This window comes from Myotis lucifugus, unplaced genomic scaffold (genome assembly GCF_000147115.1).
Source record: "Myotis lucifugus unplaced genomic scaffold, Myoluc2.0 scaffold_58, whole genome shotgun sequence".
NCBI lineage: Eukaryota > Metazoa > Chordata > Mammalia > Chiroptera > Vespertilionidae > Myotis > Myotis lucifugus.
The window spans coordinates 2,357,272-2,376,323 of record NW_005871106.1 but is presented as its reverse complement, the minus strand read 5'-3'; the positions used below and the strand labels follow the sequence as shown (position 1 = coordinate 2,376,323).

Here is a 19,052-nt window from a genome sequence, read left to right as displayed (position 1 = left end):
TTCTGAGCAGGAAACTCACTCAGCTCTCATCTCAAGATATAAAGTTGATATAGTAAATGGTATAATAAAAACAATTTTTATGTTCAGCATGTTCCTGAGATCACAAGTGAGCAGGCACAGAGAACCTGGCACCAGGCAGGGGATCGGCAGCCTAGCAGGTGGTTGCAGACCTTTCCCCACTGCCCGTGGCATGAAGGGCCTGTTCCCCACTAAGTTCTCCTCATCCTTTGAAAAGATTTCACCTCCATTCAAAAGGATAGTTTGACTTAATAAGGACACTGTTAACAGAATTGAAAAGCCATAGAAAGCACAGAGCTAGCCTGGGGTTGAGTGAGCAGCATAGAACTAGAGTTCCTGATGTGGTTGTGACCTGGAGGTCATGGCTACTTGCACTGACTGAAGTCCCCGTCTTTCAGAGCTCAGTGTCTTTCCAAGTGGCTGTCTCAGCAGCCAAGGCAGTTGGTGTGGAAATTATGGTGTGGAAATTTTTATTGCCTGGGAGCAGAATGGTCATGGCGCATACCTTCATTTATTTGTGAATTATAGGAATCTGATGATCATCACTCGACTTCTCTGTACCTCCACAGCACAAGATTCGTTAATCATGTCTTTTAAAAGTCCTATACATTTTAGAAACTATACATAATTGATTTACAAAGAGCATGAGTTAGAGATACATATGTGATTTGTTTTTCTTTTAAGTCCATGTTTTTCATCAAAAACGATTGATTGATTGATTGATTGATGCAGTGATTCTTTTCCAGAATAAAGCCTTGCTTTGCTCAGGCCTTAATCCCTTGGTTTGCCAGGAAGGCCCTGGTGCCTCTGGTAGCTGGGCCTGCAGGCTCGCTCTGTGACGCCCCACCGGGTTTTCAGGGCTTGTTTTGTACGTGCTCCTTGTCCAACCTGACAGCTTCATTAAAGAACATTCACATTTGTCAACATACTGGTTTTTCGAAGAAGATGTGAAGTTTCCCTTTAGAACTTGCAGCCTTACTTTGTTGGCTGAACTACACTACAAGGAGGGAGATAACCTATTTACATACTAAAAAGGTCAGTGTTGGACAATCAGCATTAAGAGACAAATGTGCTGCTGCTTACAACTGGAGCATAATAATGTGGGAGGCAGCCACAATTCTGCTCTCTATCTGTGTAGACAGCAAGCATTGGTAAATATGCAGGATGGCTGAGCCTGACACCAGGGAGGGGCGGGGGGTGGGCTCCTCCATGGCTTAGAACCGTGCCGTTGACTACCGGGTACCATGCAAAGTGCAGGTCAGCCTCACCTGCTAAAAACTGTTAATTAATTTGAGTTGGAAATATTTGCATAATAGCTTTGTAGACTCCTGTAGTAAAACACAAGTCATCATAATAGACTTTAAATTATGTGGCTACTGCCTACTTAACCTTCCATTTACATTAGGAAAGACAGGCTTTGCGAGGGCTTACAGCATTTCCTTCTGTGGTCTTTCTCTTCAAAGTCTTAAAATATCAGCAACTTTATTTTGCTAATGTGTATGGAAAGTATCTTAAAAGCTGTCATAAAGGCATCAGTTTTCTCTAAAATTGCTATGGAGTTTTTGCTCCTTACCTATTTGTACATAAAAGCAAAATAATAAAGGCATTGAGATCCGTGCCTCCACCGACATGTTGGATATAACATAAGAAGGTGGAAAAGGAGTTCAGAAAGGCTGGGGAGAAGTATGAGGCGAAGGGAAGTCTTTCCTCTGTGGCAGCAGCCAGCCTTGGGCAGGCGGCTGCCATTGTTCCTCATGCCATGGGCCCCTCAGCTTTGCTCCTAAAAGAGAGCTCCCTCTGAGTGCCCGGGCACGGCAGTCACATCCAGCTCTGGCTGCTCTCCGCAAGCCCTGTGAGGTCATTGAGGCTGGGAGCCATGGCAGCAGCTGCCATCAGGTTCTCAGGGAGACCCTGGGCTGCATTCCATGTTCAGGGTCGCCCAGGGGGCCTGTGGGCCAGATGTGGACCCGGCTCATTCCTTCTTTGGAGACAGGTGAAGCAGTCACATCTCGGTGTGCCCATTGGCTGGGTCACAGCAGCGAGGCTTTGTGCTTCCTGGCTCCTCATTTAGGGAGAGAAGGACCAGTGGCAGTGACATGCTAGCCCGTCATTGGCATCCAGCGTGTGTCATGGAGGTTATGTGAACTTGCTTAGCCACAATCTTCAGGGCCTTGTAGAGCAGTGGCATTGGCTGTGCCCAGGACCCCTGGCAGAGGTGCTGTGTGGCTAGAGACCAGGCTTTCCCCTGTGTCTACACTTCCTCTAACCTGGCTCAGGCCTCTGTGACTCTGACAAGAGGCTGACAAACCCCGTCTGCTTCCCTACCTGCCTCTCTTAGCGCACTCGGTGGAGCATACGCAGCGGGCCCTGCACCAGTCCATCTTCATGACGTCCGTGTCCACCCACCCTTTCCGGGACCTCCCCCTGGGCAGGGAGCAGCACCGCAAGCTGCTTCCGGGCGTGGCCGACATCCGTGCTGGCGAGGTGGCCCGATGGACCGTGGACCAGGTGAGTGGAACTGCCCTGGGACCGTGGGACGGACATGCCCAGCTGCTGAGAGCTTCTCTTAGGCACTGGATTCACTGTTTCAAGTTTAAGACCCACATTTGCGGGAGAAGGCGGGCATGACTTTGAGGGAATTTGGGAAGCCCAAGAGGTGTTGCCCTCCTCTCCCCATCCATATCCTAGCACCACGGGCCCTGGGCTCATTCAGCAGAGGGCCAAGTCTCCGGTCCCTCACTGAGGTGCAGTGTGAGGAAGGAGCCCCACCGTATAAGCATCGTAGCCGTGTGTGCTGACAGCTCCTGTCCCGAGCAGCACGCTGAGAGCCCCCACCCAGGGTGGCCTGTGCCCTGCAGGGATGCCGCTGCCGGTGCCCACAGGCCCTGAGGACCTGAGTTCTCTCTGCTGAGCAGCTAGCTCCGTGCTGCCCATTTGTCCATCGAAGACAGAGTTTAAAGTAAATTAGATCACAACATTGCATAAGATGCTGCAGCAGAGAGAAACATGGGCCTTACACTGCTGGTTTTTAATAAAAGTCCCATTGCTTACTGCAATGCTGTAGAAATGCTTTACATTTAAAAGCAGCCATCTTTTGAGGAAGACGTCCTGGACTGGCATTGCTTTTGATAAAGGTATTGTTTTCATTAGTCAGGTCTTAATTACTGTTCTTAAATGAATGAAAACCCTTAAATGAAGGACAAGATTAGAGCAGGACTTAAATTAGTCACAGAATGTTCACTGGGCACTTACTGCATCAATCTCACTAATCTTGGTTTAAGCCTTCTTTTCCCGCCTTGGACAAGCAGCAGGTGAAGGGCCACCCACAGGTAAAGGGATGGAGGAGCCCTGCCCCCTCCTCTTTCCCAGGCACCTCACACCAGCCACCTGGTGGGTTCCCCCTGCCCAGCATCCCTGCCCAGCCTCCCTCCACCTGGAGCTGAGGGCTGGCATCTTTTCCCCGCACACCCACCTGCTCGCCTCTCCTCCCACTCCTGCCGAAGGGCCTGGTAACAGCCAGTGGACTGAGTCAGGAGCTGGCTGGGTGTTTGGGGAAATGACTAAACATGATCCTGCTGCTTCAAGAGTATGCAGAGTCTGGCCCCCTACCCCCTGTTTATGAATTTTTACCAGTTTACAAAGCATGCATCAGCTTCATGACCATGCCAACTGAATTAAAATCTATTATATCTATAATCAAATCATGTATGGTTTTGCCCTTGAAACACTGCACAAAATGAGGAGGTCAACTGAGAACAGTGGCAAGTCATTCATTCCTGCCTTTCAAGCTATTCATCTGAAGTTTTACCTTTTTAAAGACTGAGAGTGGCTGAGCTCCTGTCCCTCGCACCGTCACTGTCCTGCTCAGAAAGAGGAGGGGAGGGCAGCCACCCGATCCAGCCCTAGCCCTACCTGTGTGTGCAGAGCCACTACATCTGGAGAATGAGCGAATGTGGTAGAGAAGGGAGAATTCTGGGTGTGTCTCCACCCAACTTAAACCAGTCCCTGGCTCCCCAACCACATCCTCAGCATGGGCTGTCCTTTCCTGCATTTTCAGTCTGACCTTCCACCCTGCCCCACTTGTTCCTCCCCAGCCCCTGCATGTTGTTCTCATACTTGCACAGCTGCTACCCTGCCTCAGATTCCCCTCCCTCTCTGCCTGCTGCCTCCGCAGCCAATAGCCCCGCGCTCACTTCCTGCAGAAGCCTCTGGGCTAGTTCGGACTTCCTCTCTGTGCTCCCATTTCATCGGAGCCTCTGTCTGCCCCTACAACGTGCTTGTCTGACCCACGAGCACATGAGGAGAGACCTGATTTCACTCACTCCGCATATGTCTTGAGAACCTCTTGCTACACCTGGCACTTAGTAAATAATACTGTAAACGTTTGTTGAATGAATGACAAAGGCATCCTGAGCTAGATTCTGAATCCAAAAGTGAGATACATCTAAGCAGAAAAAGAAGGGAAACCATTCCAGTTCCCATTCCATAAAGAAGGGAACAGCCCTAGCCGGTTTGACTAAAAGTGATCCTGCTGCTTCAAGAGTATGCAAAGTCTGGCCCTGTATCAGTGGATATAGCATCGGCCCGGGAACTGAAGGGTCCTGGGTTTGATTCTGGTCAAGGGCATGTACCTAGGTTGCAGGCTCCTCCCCGACCTGGGCCCTGGTTGGGGCATGTGCAGGAGGCAACCAATCAATGTGTTTCTCTCACATTGATGTTTCTCTCTCTGTGTCTCTCCCCCTCCCTTCCACTCTCTCTAAAAATCAATGGAAAAATATCCTCGATATCCTCGGGTGAGGATTAACAAAAAAGGGGGGAACAACAGGAGGTTGCATGGGAGGGAGTAGACATATGCAAGGGTGACCGATACACAACACATCCTTTACTAACATTGGGAATGATAGCAAACAGTATTAACGTAATGATGATAAGGCAAGTAGTCTTATTTTCCCCATTTACAGATAGGAAAATTGAAGCACCAGAGACTAAGTAACTTCAGAGTCAGGTCTAGAGCTGATGTATTACTCACCAGGCACACTGCGGACCTGGATACAGAAAGCAGTGACCTGGGATGGGGAGGATGGGTCAGGCTTGAGGCCAGGCACTGGGCATGTGTGTGAGTCTGAGCTATCGTAGGTTCTTATGCAGAAAGTCACTTTGTGAAGATGATGCTTCAGGAAGATGAGAATGGCAAAGATCTGCAAAGAAGCGTAAAAGTGAGGTGAGGGCTAGGAGAGGGAGACGATGGGAAGTCACCAATGCTCCGGTGTGGACTAATAATCGGGGCCTGGACTGGACACCACATGAGAAGAACCACCCAAATCCAACAGACACTTTAAAGTCAAGTCAACAACACAGGTAAAGAGATACTGAGATGAAGAAATGAGTCAAATGTGATCCCAGCACTGCAGTTTGGAGTCCAGGGCCCTGAAGTTCATCGGAAAGAATGGGAAATAGTTGGTCGAAAGAAATGAAACTTTGGGGCAAGGATCCCGTTTGGAGGGAAGATAAGATGATGAATTCACAATGGGACACTTTGAGTTAGTGAGCCCTGCGGAACACACCAGTGGGTATGGAACAAGGATTCCAATGGGCAGAAACAGGAGACGATCACGCAGAGAGAGCTGCAGGATGGGGGTCGATGGGACCAAGCTAGAAAGTGCAGGGGGCACTCTGAAGGGAAGGGGGAGTTGTGAAAGAAAAGTGTGGGGGGGCTTCTGTGAGGGTTCAACAGCTGGGGCTGTAGAATTGAGCTCAGGGGATTTGGAAAAATTGTGTACATATGTATTTTTTTCCTTAAGAGGGGGGTCAAAATTAATAAAAGTTTTATTAGTTTTTCAAAGGGGACCATCATCCAAAAAGAATAGGAATCACTGTTTTAGGAACATTGAACAGTGAGTAGGGAATTTGAAGGGGCCTCATCTAACTAGCTTCAAGTCTGGCTCTGAACAAAAGTGAGAGATGAGAGGGTGATTAAGAGGAAGTAGATGGTCCAGGGGCAAGTCTCCTTAGGTTAAAGGTCTCAAAAGGAAGAGACTCACGGAGGGTGCCACAGGGATAATGAGGGAGTGAGATCCCCACTCCTGCGCCTCTGTAGTGGTACACATGAAGCCCAGCCTGTCTCTCTGGAAGAGCCCTTAGAGTCTTTCTAGATTAAAAATAAAGCAACCACAGGAGAGCCTGTCTTCACGAAGTGCTCCTGGTGCTTCCTCGCCATGGCTTCCCTCGGGTATGCATCCCAGAGAAAACTGCTGGGGTAGTTTTCTACTTTGTAGATCTCAGTCTTGATGTCTTCCTAACGAGATGCTCTTTAGGACCACATCCTAAATTTATTTCACCATCCTCACACTCCTTAGCACATTTCCTGGCGCCAAACTAGGTCCTCAAGAAGAATCTCGGATGGGCTGAAAGTGAGGGCTTTCTGATGGTTCTGTGTGCATCACTGACAATAAAGCAGCCCTCAGAAGGGAGTTCACTTAGGGGCCATTCCAGAGAGCACGAACAACCGCGTTTACGACTGTTACATGCACCACATTAAAAATGGCATGCAGGGGCCCTGGCCGGGTGGCTCGGTTGATGGGAGTGTCCTCCTGTACATCAAAAGGTTGCAGGTTTGATTCTCAGTCAGGGCACGTACCAAGGTTGTGGGTTCAATCCCTGGTCAGGCACATAAAGGAAGCAAGGGATATCTTTTTCTCTGTCTCCTCCCTCTCATTCTCCCTCCCCCTCTCACTCTCTCTCACTCTCCCTTCCTTTCTCTCTAAAATCAATAAAAACATATCCTTGGGTGAAGTTTTAAAAATAAAAGGCATGCAGGGTAGTGAGGATTTGAAAAGGCAGGTCGGGGTCAGGGAGCTTTGGGAGGAGGGGTGTTTTGGGGCTCTGTTCCCTTTGGAGTGGAACCACGCGGCGTGTTAAAAATGGTCTTGTGCATCTTTGTGTTAAGAGCCATTCAGTGAGACTTAAGGGGGGTGGCTGTCTACTCTAGAAGATAAAGCAGCGCAAGAACGTTCCCTTGGTCTGCCTTCCTGGCCGGGGAGGAAGACCTCTGCTCTGCTCTGTGTCGCCTGTGGAGAGAAGCCGGACCAGGCAGGGCCTCCTAACATTTCCCAGAGCACAGGAGCTGGCTTTTAGCACCTTTGTTGCCCTGGCTGTTTCTGCTGGAGCAGTGTTTGTCAAAGCACAGGTGGGCTTTGAAGTCCACTTAGTGGTTCTGAATGAAAGACAGGGCTGGATGAAGGTGCATAATTGTAGGAAAGGCTGTTGTTCTGTGAAACCTTTATTAGAAACGGGTGGGTGTTTGCACACTCTCAGGTCAAGGTCAGTGTGAAGTGTACTTATTACTCTGGGTCATGGAAATATTCTATAGAAGAGTATAGGTGTTTAAGAGTAGGGACTAAAACATCTTTAGAGCAAAATGTTTTGCTCTAAAGTAGGTGTCTGGCAAATGTGTGAGTGAGTGAGTGAGTGAGTGAGTGATGGGAAATAAACGTTATGCAGTACCCTCCTGCCATGGGTCCGTGGGCACACAAGGGCTGGATGCAACTTGTTATATGTGCATTACAGCCATGAGTATGACTCAGGTATGTTTGGTTCACATATGGATACTTGTATTTCTTATTTTCAAAAATGCTTTACAAAGCTGCATGCATAAATCATGCCAGCCTCGCAAGTAAGTGCTCCCTTAGTGCTCATTAACTTTACAAGATGGCAGTCGCCTTAAAAGCAATCTTTACACAGGAGGGAGTGTTCTGAAAAATTCAGGGTATTGCTAACTAAGCATAGCAGCCTTATACCATCCAGCCCTAAAAGAAAAAAAAAAGAAAAAGAAAAGGCAAATAACCAACTCCACTGTTAAAAAATGAGACCTGGACTGGAAACATGGTCCCCGGTGGACTTGGAGCCAGTACAGTCAGGCACACAGCTATGGGCTCAGCAAAATAGCAAACACCTCCATTAGGAAAGATTTAGGGGAGCCGCATCCCCAATGAAGAGAACAAGGCCTGCTGAGCTCCAGGAGGACGCCAGGGAAAGTAGGTCGTGGGAAGATGGCTGGGCACAGTGATGGGCTCATCTAGGAGCCTGCAGAGTCATCCTTCTTAGTCTTCTCCAAACTGCTGTGTCATCCAGAGCGGGAACTCACTCAGGGTCCTTCCAGAACCGCTGGGCCTTTAGCTATGGGACGCATGCTCTCAGGAACTCAGGGAACCACTGTGTCAGCCTCCACATGGTGTGCTTCCTGAAGCCAAGGCCGGTCACCCACACCAGGCGCCTGCAGAACTGCCCTTACCTGGGAAAGCAGGCAGGTGCAAGCGGACGGCAGCTTCCTCTTCCTCGGAGGTCGCTCCCGTCTATCTGAACCGTTCCGCACATTTACCACAAACTTGAAGAAAAGTTTTTGAGGAGAAAATGAGAGGGAAACTCTCTGATGCTACCCCAGGGTATATTAAAGTTCATCAGTTTACATTTAGAAATTTTAGCAAAATGGGCTTTCTATTAAAGGCTAAGTATAATTTCTTAGGACACTAAATACTAACAATACTGAATAATGATCCTGAATAATGATCAAAGCCTTTGGATATTTAAAAATTCTGGCCAGAAAAGTCTGCCTCAAAAGATTTCATAGAACTTGTTCTTCACTTTGGAAAAAGAAAAAACAGATTGAATAGAATCAATCTCTTTAGAAAAAGACAGAATTTCAGGCACGTGGTAAAGCAAATAGATGTCATTGCCCCCTGCTGTCTGAGGAACACAGACTAAATGGCTGCCGGAGGAAGCAAGGTAGAGAGGGGCACCCTGCCCAGCTCAGGGCCACCTTGCTTGGCAGCGCTGATGTGTTTACTCTTTGGTTTAACACATTATTTATTCCCATTTAAAATCCAATCTACCTTTGCCATGGACAGTGATTTCTTGGCTAATACTGAGAAGAGGGAATGTGATCCTGTTTTTCATTCGTTTGCTCAGAAAAGAGCATTTTAACCTATGCATGCCATCAACAACATGCAGCCTTGTGCTGGGAGCAGAAGTTCCTGGAGCATGTATTTAAAGAGGCCACGTCTCCAAACTTCACTTTGCCTGTGGCCAAGGTGTGGTCAGGGTGGAGCCCAGCCTCCTCTCTGCCTGTCCACCTCTCCCCTCTGCTCTCAGCTGTAGCCAAACTGGACCCTGCTTTGATGACACACAGGCCATGTGCCTGCTGCGGCCCTGGTCCTGGGATGCTCAGTGCTGAGGTCCCCTCTGCGCCCCCGAGTTGCCCCTGTGGAAATACCGTGCAGCCAGCATGCCATCTCAGCTACCATCTTCCTGTGCTGTGTTTGCTGAGTTCCCACCCGAGATGCCATCTGTCCCTTCTAGAAGCCCATAGCTCACATCTCTCTTCCGGATTTTAGCATATTGGACCATGCGCATCGTGACTAGGAAGTTGTCCTTGACTAGCCATTTTCCCGCTGCCTGCTACCACTAGTCAAACCTTAAACTCACTGAAAGTTCAGGCTCCACCTGACCTCCGGTCAGCCTTACCAGCACCCACAGAAGCCTCACAGGAAGCCATGGCTGGGACAGACTTGGCCAGAAGAGCAGCCTAAGGATGAAAGGACTGCCTCTCAGTGTCCTGAGCCCCAGAAACACTAAGCCCTGCCGTCACCTGCCCCGGTGACCATCGGTATTCCAGGGCTCCCCTCAGAACCCTGAAAATACCACACATGCGCTCCATGCGTCCAGTCCATCTAGGAAGCAGAAAACCTATTAACTCAGCAAGCAGCCTGGGCTTGGTGCGTGGACTGCCAGTCTCAGCTCTCGGGTGCAGTAGCAGAGGCGGCCAGATTGAGGCCCACTGACACCTTCCTAGTGCCCCTAAGGCTTGAAGATGCCATTGTGTGGCAGCATAATGACTGGTTTTGAAGGATTTTTTTCTTTAATTATCATCATTCAACACTTTAGGATGATTGTAAATGACTCATGATAAAATATACGTGCGGCATCAGAGGTGAGTAAAGCCGACGTCAACATGCTGATTGCCCCTAAAAAGATGTTCTGAAACATTCATATTACACTGACTAAATGGAGCTGTGAGCCGATGGGACAGCTCTGTGTGCAGACACAGGTGTCAGGTGTCAGGTGCACCCTGTGGTGTTGGCCCAGCCACTCTGCCAGCTGGAGATATTCCAACCCTGTGCTCTTCTTCTCTGCAAAGTGTGGGGAGGGGCCAACATCCACTCACACCTTGTGGGGCACCAGCAGGGAGCAGGTGCTCCCAGAGTCTTGACTGTAGAGCATGTGGACACGGCCCTGCACTCCCAGCCTTTCTCCTGGGCCTTCCCCACGAGACACGGGAGAGACGTGCAAGTGCACACTGTTCATCCACACCAGGGGCAGAGAGCCAGAAAGACAAAGCAAAACCAACAAGACAGCTCCTCCTAGGAACGTCTCCTCCCTGGATGCACTTGCCCTTGCTTTCCAGCTTGCCTTCACTTCCTGCTCCAGCAGGTGCCAGGAGTGGCCACACCCAGTTGCCACTCTGGCTGGGGGGGTCACCCCCCGAAAGTATCACTTGGGAACACCCAGTGGCTTCCTTGGAAACACCCAGTGGCTTCCTGAGCTTACAGCCAGGTCTTAGTAAAAGGAATTCGGGGCATGTGGATGGAGAGGGAGGAAAAGGTAAGGCTGGGAAATTGAACCAAGAAAACTGATTTTCCAGAACTCTGGGTTAAGAATCAGAAAACTTTAGTTCCAAAACCATCTTTGGCACTTACCGGCCATGCATGACCGTGAGTAAGTTACTGAGCCCCTTTGGGCTTCAGTGTCAGGTATTCCATGGGAATTCACTTCGCATTGATCCCCTGAGTCCCTATTGTTGGCCCGGACCCTGGGGAGGAAGTGGCCACTCAGGTGGATGAGACGGGCCTGGGCCTCGGGTCTGCCGAGAGGCAGCTGGATGCTCCTCCTCTCACGGTCACTGGGATAAGTGCCAGGACCAGACTCCTCACCCTGGCTTTTTCTTGCCCCACATGGCGGGTGGGAGGGGCAGATGGGAGAAGGTTCTAGAATGCCAGATCTCCTCACAGGTGGAGACTGTCACTGTCATCACCTAGGTCAGCCTGGAAATTAGAGGCCAGAAGAGAGATGAGGAGCTAAGCTAATGTGGCTTAGTCATTATTATTTAAATCCCAAGTGTTGGAGGGGTTTGAAGTATATTTTAGTCCAATGTTGAACTTCTACAACCCAGGAAATGACCTCAGGTGATGTTTTAAGTCTGCTTTCATCCTGGCTGCAGGTGACTGAGTTCGTGCAGTCTCTGCTGGGCGGTGAAGAGCATGCAAAGTGCTTCAAGAAAGAGGTAGGAAATGTCCAAGTCTATGTCTGTTTTATGCTTCTAGACCCAGAGGGGCCTTGTTTCCATTTCCTCCCGTAGAAATGAGAGCAGTTTGGGAGGCTGGGGAGGGGGCCCCCGGTGGGAAAGAGCCCGCAGCAGCCCGCCCGCAGGCAGCCTGTCTGGCTTGGGGTGTTTGCTGTGGTGCCCGGCTCACAGCCTGCGGAGCCAGTGGGCCACTCGAGCACGGGGTTGGTACTCACAGCGTCCAGAAGCCTCTGCACTGCGGCTCTAGGCTACATGGGGCAGGGAGGGGACCCACATGTGCCTGCCCCCGGAGGGAGGGGCTTGTCTGCTCCAGAGTGAAAGTGACCATCCTGTGTGTCTGGCGCTTGGGCTGCTCAGGAGGGATGCAGAGAAGCCACAAAATCCTTCTGTGCAGGTGGGGGGTCTCTTCCCTCTTCCTCTCAGTACGAACATACCAACTGCTTACCATTTGTCCTGGAATTGCTATCCATAGCTCCAGGGACCCCAGAAGAGACTGCCAGCTGCAGAGCAGTAATGCAAGTAGCAATGATAGCTATTGTGCATCAGGGGCTTGCCTGTGCCTGGCCCTGTGCCATCCCTGTGCAGTTGTCCTCCTGGGTCCTCACAGCTCTACAGCACAGCTCACCAGTGCAGAACCTCAGGCATGAGGAGGAAAGCACAGTCAGGGTGCAGCCCATATCCACCCGCTTCCAGAGCTTCCATCATTGCTCTAGAACTCTCCAAGAACACTGTTCCTGGGGACTCTGGGGTGCAACATACCCTCTCCCTCTCCAGATGTCAGGGCCGCCTGGCTCAGGGGAAGCACTCTTTGAGTTTGGGGTCCTGGACCCCTCAGAGCCCGGCGAGCCCTGCATTTTCAGGGAACTCAGCATCAGGGCCACTCGAGTCTCAGTCTGGGCAGCTGCCAGTGGAAACCCTGGTTCTGCCTAAGCCCAGCACAGCTTGGGCGTAGGTGGCCCAGCCTCACACATATGGGCCACTCTGCATTGAGCAACACCCAAGGCCCATCATGTCCACAAGTCTGCAGGTCTGGTCACTTGGGCTTGGCACTTTGACCAGCAGTGTCATCGGGGGCACATCACTTACCCCCTCTGTGAACACAGGGTTCTGAAGGGGCCCTTTAAGGATTAGGACTAGTATGTTTACAGCACCTAGCCCAGCTTTTGCCCCAGAGTTGGGGCTTAATAAAGGGCAGTAATTAGACCAGCAGGTCTCCTCTGGAAGCCAAGGAGCCCTGCCTGGAAGCCCAGCATACTCCCTGGAAGCTGTGTGACCTCAGGCAAGTCATCAGGCTCATTAACTAGCGTTTCTCACCCACCTTCTGGGGTTGTTAGAAGATCAAGCACAGTAGAAGAGATTAGGATATCGCTCCATAAACCTTAGCTGTTATTATCGTCACCATCACCATCATTACCTGATTCTTAGGACAAGTGACTATCTGGCCAGTAGCTACTGCCTGGGAATGCTGGAGCCCAGCCCAGCTTAGGGCATGGAAGCGGGCTTCTCTCCCTTTCTACCCTGTGGGAAAGGTGCTCCATTCTCCAAGTGGACAGTTCTTCATCAGGCAACATATCATCACACACAGGAAGCTTTTCAAAACTCTTAGAACTTTAACCCCTCACCAGGGATCCCTGGGCGACCCCGCCTTCCTCCGTGAGACATTCATACCTAGGGTTCCTATCATTAATTAAAAGGGTTGGAAACACACAGCTGGGTTCATGGGAAGATGTTACCATAGAAAACCATTTCAGTCTGTCCTTTTGTTTCTGGACCCAGGACTCATTCTGAGAGCCTGTGTGTAACTGGGTTATCTGGGTGTGGGCCACCCACTGCCTCCAGAGGCCAGCCTCTGAGGCCACACTGGGCCTCTGGAAGCTGAGGGAAGACAGCCTGCACAGAGGCCACTTGCCGTCACGTGAATTTCAGGAAGGCTATGACATCTCAGACCACAGCATGCTTTAAAGCTAATGATTAGAACATTTATTTGTATTTCTGCTTATTATAGCATTTATCATTGAAAAAATTAAAATACAGAATAGTTAAAAGGAGAAAATAACCAAACAACTATTTCACCATCCAAAGGTAACTTCCCTTAACATTTGTACAAAGATTTTAAGTAGTTTAACTTTGGATATGTGTACGTAGCGGTCATGCACTTTTAATCTTACAAATGAAACAGATCTTTCTGTATCCTTATATTGTGTTTTGTGCTTAATAGTTCATGAAAAATTTCCCAAATCATTAAGTGTTTCTTTGAGACATGAATTTTGGTAACAGCCCTAGTACCGCATCCTAGGTGAGACCGGGATTTATCTACTTCTACTATTTTTGAGATGCTGGGTTGTTTTCAATAATTCACTAGTATAAATAACACTAGAGTGCAGGCACTACCCATTGTTCTCTCAGGGAATATTCCTGGAGTTTTACGTGGTGGATATAAGTGGGTTATTTTTAAGGCTCTTGATACAAATTCAGGCCAAGATATTTTATATGTAACAATAGAAATTTAGCCTGGGAGCAGTTAGTGTATATTGAATTCATATTTAGCAGAGTGAACACCTTTTAAATTGGACTTCGCTTCAGAGTCCTGAGCGATGGATGGGACTAGGGTTGTGAGGGCTGCCATCCCCCTCCCCCGGCTCTGAGCTTTGCAGGGAGGCCCCAGGGTCACCTGGAGCAGCTCAGCACCCGGAGACACCAGGGGGATGGGCTTTCCTTTTCATTTCTGTTTATGTATCTACATGCAGCAGATCGACGGCAAAGCCTTCCTGCTCCTGACGCAGACGGACATCGTCAAGGTGATGAAGATCAAACTGGGCCCGGCGCTGAAGATTTACCATTCTGTCCTCATGTTCAGGAATTCCCAGGACCTCACTGAAGAAGATGCTGTCTCAGGCCCAGAAGTCAGGGGCTAAACGCACCACCTGAGCTGCCGCCGCACTGTGACCTGGATCTTTCAGCAATAAAGTCGGCCCACACTGATTTGATTTTAATGTCCCCACGGTCATATCCATATTTAATCTGGACCTTTTCAATGGCTGCGGCTTATACGTGTAGAGGGTTTTGATGACTGGCCAGTGTGGTGACACAGAGGCCCAGGTCTGTGAATGTCTTTACCTTCAGCAGGTCCTTTCAGCTCTGATGTGTTGCCCCAAACAGACCAAAGAAACCCACACATACACCTTTATTCACCTCCCTTGCCATTAAAGAAGCCATTTCCCGTTTTGAAAGCATAAAATTCTCAAATGGTAAAATGTTAGAAAGATGGAACTCATAAATACATTGTTGGTGTTTTCACCAGGACGTCTGAGCTTGGCTCGGGCTTGCCATCTGGGTGCAGTGAGTCTGAGAGACAGAGGCTGGTGCTTTAAACAGATTTCATGAGATTTTTGTGTGCTTTACTCAGGAATGTGTGTCTTTAAAAAATAATAATAATAAGCACATGTTTTCATGATTTGTTAATTCTTTTTGTTCCATTAACCATTTCTTGGTTGGGCTCCAAGGAGTAGCATGAAAACAGCCCCAGCAGTTAGCAGGAGCTGGGGAGCCCTCCTGCGGATCCCCCACCAGCAGTGCCCTACAGGCTGTCTGTGGGGCCGTAGGGAGGCCCGTCCTATCTGTTATTTGTTTGAACACTTCTGATTGATCAGACTTTGTTTTGTGTGACTGTATCTGAGACTTAAGTTACCCACAGGGACCCAGTCCCACTGTTTTAAACACAGCACCTCTTTGCTGACACACACCTACACTAAGAGCTGCCGAAGCCCCCATGTGAGTGGAGGGCCACTGTCTTTCTTAGTGGGCAGAGGAGAGAAGTGGCTAGAAGAGACTCAGGCCTGAACATACCCATTTGCTTCATTTAGAGTCTTATGGTTTAAGAAAACGAATTCTGCTTGGAGAGTTTCTCCAATTGTAGGTCACTGAAAAAATATTTTCTAAGAGGTGTTGCAAATACTACATTTCTTTAGATCCTTACTCAAATGGAATCTTAATAAGGTATTGGTTGATATAAGTTTTTGTTTCTATGAACCTTTGTTTTGTTTTGTTCTGTACTCTGCCATGTACAATTAAAATTCTTGCTTCTCCATGTTCAAATTTTAATATATTTTAAATGATAATAAACCGATAAAATGAAACATTCACCTCTCTGCTTAAATCTGTTGTTATAACCTATTCCAGGCCACACCTGGAGGCTGCTGTCTTACAGCCTTGCATGGATAAAGGTCTTGCCGCATGGTTTAGCCAGCTAAGGAGTCACCATTTTTGAGTACTTGGGGTATGTTTCCTTAGGGACGTAAATTTGGCTGTTAATAACTTGAGAGTTTAATTTTAAAATCTAAAAATTGCTCATTGTAGAGGTTCATGGACGACATGAGGTTTGGGCTTGTATATTTAATATCTGTCATTTCAACAGAAGAATCTAATACAGAACGGATAATATGGAGCCAAATTAAGGCTGAACTACTGTATTCCTAGAAGATAGTGTGATCAGATAGAAAGAGCTTGATCCATGTGTCTACCTGCTCCCTGGACTTCCTCATTTTGTCACCCAATACCTCAACCTGCACATAATCAAAAGGCAACTCAGATGGCCCCACCCTAGTATTCCTCACGTAAGTGGACAATACCATCATCACAATAGCTGCTCAAGCCAGGAAACTGAAACCGTGTCAATTTCTGGCCTATAAATTCTTCTCTGAACAGGACCTCACTGAACATAGAGACAAGAGCTCCCTCTGTGGCCCCAGCACCTGAAGGCATTCACACCTGGCCACACCCTGCCTCTACCTTTCTCTTGGGCCCCTCTCACCTTGGTATTCGCTGATCCCTCTGAAGTGGTTTCTCCCTTTCCCTCTCCCCTTCTCCAGTAGACGTTCTTACACCCTGACTGTCCCATTCATGGCCCCACAGCAGCCGAGCCTCCCCATCACATTGCTCCTCACTCCTCACTGTTACTACTTGCTTCTCCCCACTAGTCCACAGGTCTGTGAGGACAAAGACCATGGCCTTCTTGCCATCACTTAAGCATCTGGCATTTAATTGGCGCATGATAAGTCATTTGTTGCATCAATGAATGAAACAAACCAATCAAACTCTGATTCAAATCTCAGTTCTACAACTTCCTAAACAAGTGTAACTTCTCTCTAAAAGAAAATAATTCCTACCCCAAGAGCTTTTTCAAATTGTATTTGCCATGTACAATTAATGTACGTCAAGGTAACCGAAAACACATGTGTAAGGTGCCTGACACCTAATGTAGCTATTAAACAGGTGTCAGGAGTAAACAGCAACAGTAATCCATTTCTTGAACATTCTTCCAGGAAACTCCCACATGCAAACCCTGTGAATTTTCATCAAACCTGACCCCCAGGAGCCCACTCTTCTTAGTGTGGCTGTGTGTTAGGGGCCCAGGAGCATACGGGGCAGACCCTCGGGGCCATGGTTGCCCTGACTCAACTCTCCCATACCCAGAGTCCATGCCAACCAGGTCCCTTCCCTCTCCCCAGGCTCTCTAGAAAGGCTGCAACATCATGAGTTGAAATCTTTCGCTCTGACAGGAGGACCCCTAGCACCCTCAGGCAGCATCCTGAAATGCCCAGATGATGTGAAGGCCTCGGCAGCCTCTAGGTACCAGCCTCAGCCTTCACTCTCCTCCTCTTTTCCCGAGTCCCACTCATGAACCTGAGGGACAAAGCAAAACAAACTTCTAGGTTATTAGAAAGAGTCCCCCCAAAATACCATTTGTACAGCACATCCTAAGTACACATCATGATACTGGAAATTAGTCCATTAGCAAGAACCCTAAGGGAGTTTAGAACTTCTGAGACCACAGTCTTTAAATGCCTATAATTTCAAATAATTTTTGCAAAACTAAACTTCTCTCACTTCCAACAACAAACACATTCCAAGAAAAAATTATCCTCCATCAACTCTCAACATCTGTTTTCTCCCTCTGTGATTAGGTGCTAACCTTGTATAACCCGCATCCTAAACAGATTCCAGGAATGACAGCGCAGGGGCCGACTCCTTGTCAACGTGAGCTGTGGGCTGACATCTTTCCCTGGCTGAGTGCCAGCTCTCAAACATGCCTGGGATCTCTTGGTCAAGTCACCTTTGCCTGTGGAATCTCCATCTGCTGAGTGAGGGTGGGAAGCTGGGAAGTGCAGGGGAATATACTTGGGCTTTGTAGCGGGGCCCAGGCTTGAATCCCGAGGCCTGTGCCTACTCAGTGCCTAATCTAGAAGTATTTCTTCACCACCCAGCAAACAGCTAACTTGCCACATTTACTCGTTTCTTTTGAAGTATTGAGTTTTGATTATGTTATGTTTTGCTTCATATCATTTTAAAGAATGTTCAGTTTGTCTCTACAATTCCCAGGACTGAAAAATATACTCTTGAATGTGAAGTGCTCCTATGAATATATTCTTAATATTATCTCTTGTACATAAATTCTTCTTAAAAACTTATCCTAATAAATATATTTATAAGGAATTTATTTGTTAATAGATCCTTGAATAGTCAATATCCTTAAATATTCTATGAATAAAGATATAAGTGAATATATAAATATTCACAAGAAATATGTTTTTTAAAATGTGTTTTGTTGTAGTCTCTCTGCCCTTCTGTCTCTAGCTGCAGCAGGCGCTGGGGTGGCTGAACTCCTAAATGTGCTGCTGTGAAAACAAGGAAAATGGGTCAACTACCATGCATGTTCAATGAGTAAACTTGCTGACTGGGCCATGTGGTGGACTGGAAATCACAACTCGATTTCTCAGTGAGGTTGCCTGTTCCCAAGTCTTTGCACCCTAACTCCTTTCAGGCAGATGATGGATTCTGAATTCAGTGATCAGTAAGACACAGCCCGGCTGCCACTGCGGAATGCCCGGGTGCCCACACGCCCAGGCTGGGATGCCCAGCAAGTCCAGAGCGCTAAATAGCAGCCATGAAGACTCAGCTCTTAAATGATGAGAACAGAGGACTCTGGGCACGATGACCATGGCCTGGTCCTTCTCTTGGGCACCACAGAGTATGAGGGACAAAGCTTTGCTGTCCAAATCTCTGTTTGCTGTTTGGTCATAGGAATTACATAGAGATGGAGAAAAGTGAGACAAAAGGATGTGTGGGGTTAAAAGAAAAAAAAAGAATCACCATTAAATAAAGAATGGAAAGCAAAAGGTGCAGAAATGAGACTGAGTTTAAAATATTGAGAGTTGTTCCTCCAAATAGTTCTATTTCATGGGATCAGAGTAGTTGTGTGCAGTTTTACCTGCAAGGCAACACCCATCAATTTCCCATTTACTTCAATTTGAAATTAGATTGTGTTCCCTTTGTGTGAGGAACCTAGACATCAAGGCAAATTGATGCAGGAAGAACATGAAGTGCTGAGAAATCCCAGGTTATACCCAGATGTTCCCACAGTGCATTTTCACCATCCTTGAACTGCAACTGATAGCAATTGTATTAAATACCACGGGGACCGTTGGAAACACAGGAACCTGTATTTTACTGTGAAATGCTGGGTCTCAAAGGTCTCTTAGTAGGGAAATAATGTCAAGAACTACTGGTTATGATTAGCTCAAGTTTCATCTTTTAAAAACAAAGAAATAAAAAGTGTGTTTACAGGATGGGTTCTCCAAGGTGCCTGAGTTGCTTTGTCAACTAGTTACGTGACTGGGAG

The 19,052-nt window shown here is 48.0% G+C and overlaps 1 protein-coding gene across 1 annotated transcript in view; it reads left to right on the top strand.

Annotated features, from left to right (window-relative positions):
• L3MBTL4 (L3MBTL4, histone methyl-lysine binding protein) overlaps positions 1 to 14,289 on the top strand; it is a 258,068-nt gene extending 243,779 nt beyond the window's left edge. Inside the window, exons 15-17 of the mRNA XM_023754274.1 lie at positions 2,357 to 2,526; positions 11,291 to 11,353; positions 14,122 to 14,289. Of these exons, the coding sequence (XP_023610042.1) occupies positions 2,357 to 2,526; positions 11,291 to 11,353; positions 14,122 to 14,289 (401 nt within the window). The remainder of the gene's footprint in view (positions 1 to 2,356; positions 2,527 to 11,290; positions 11,354 to 14,121) is intronic.
• Positions 14,290 to 19,052: the final 4,763 nt, after the last annotated feature.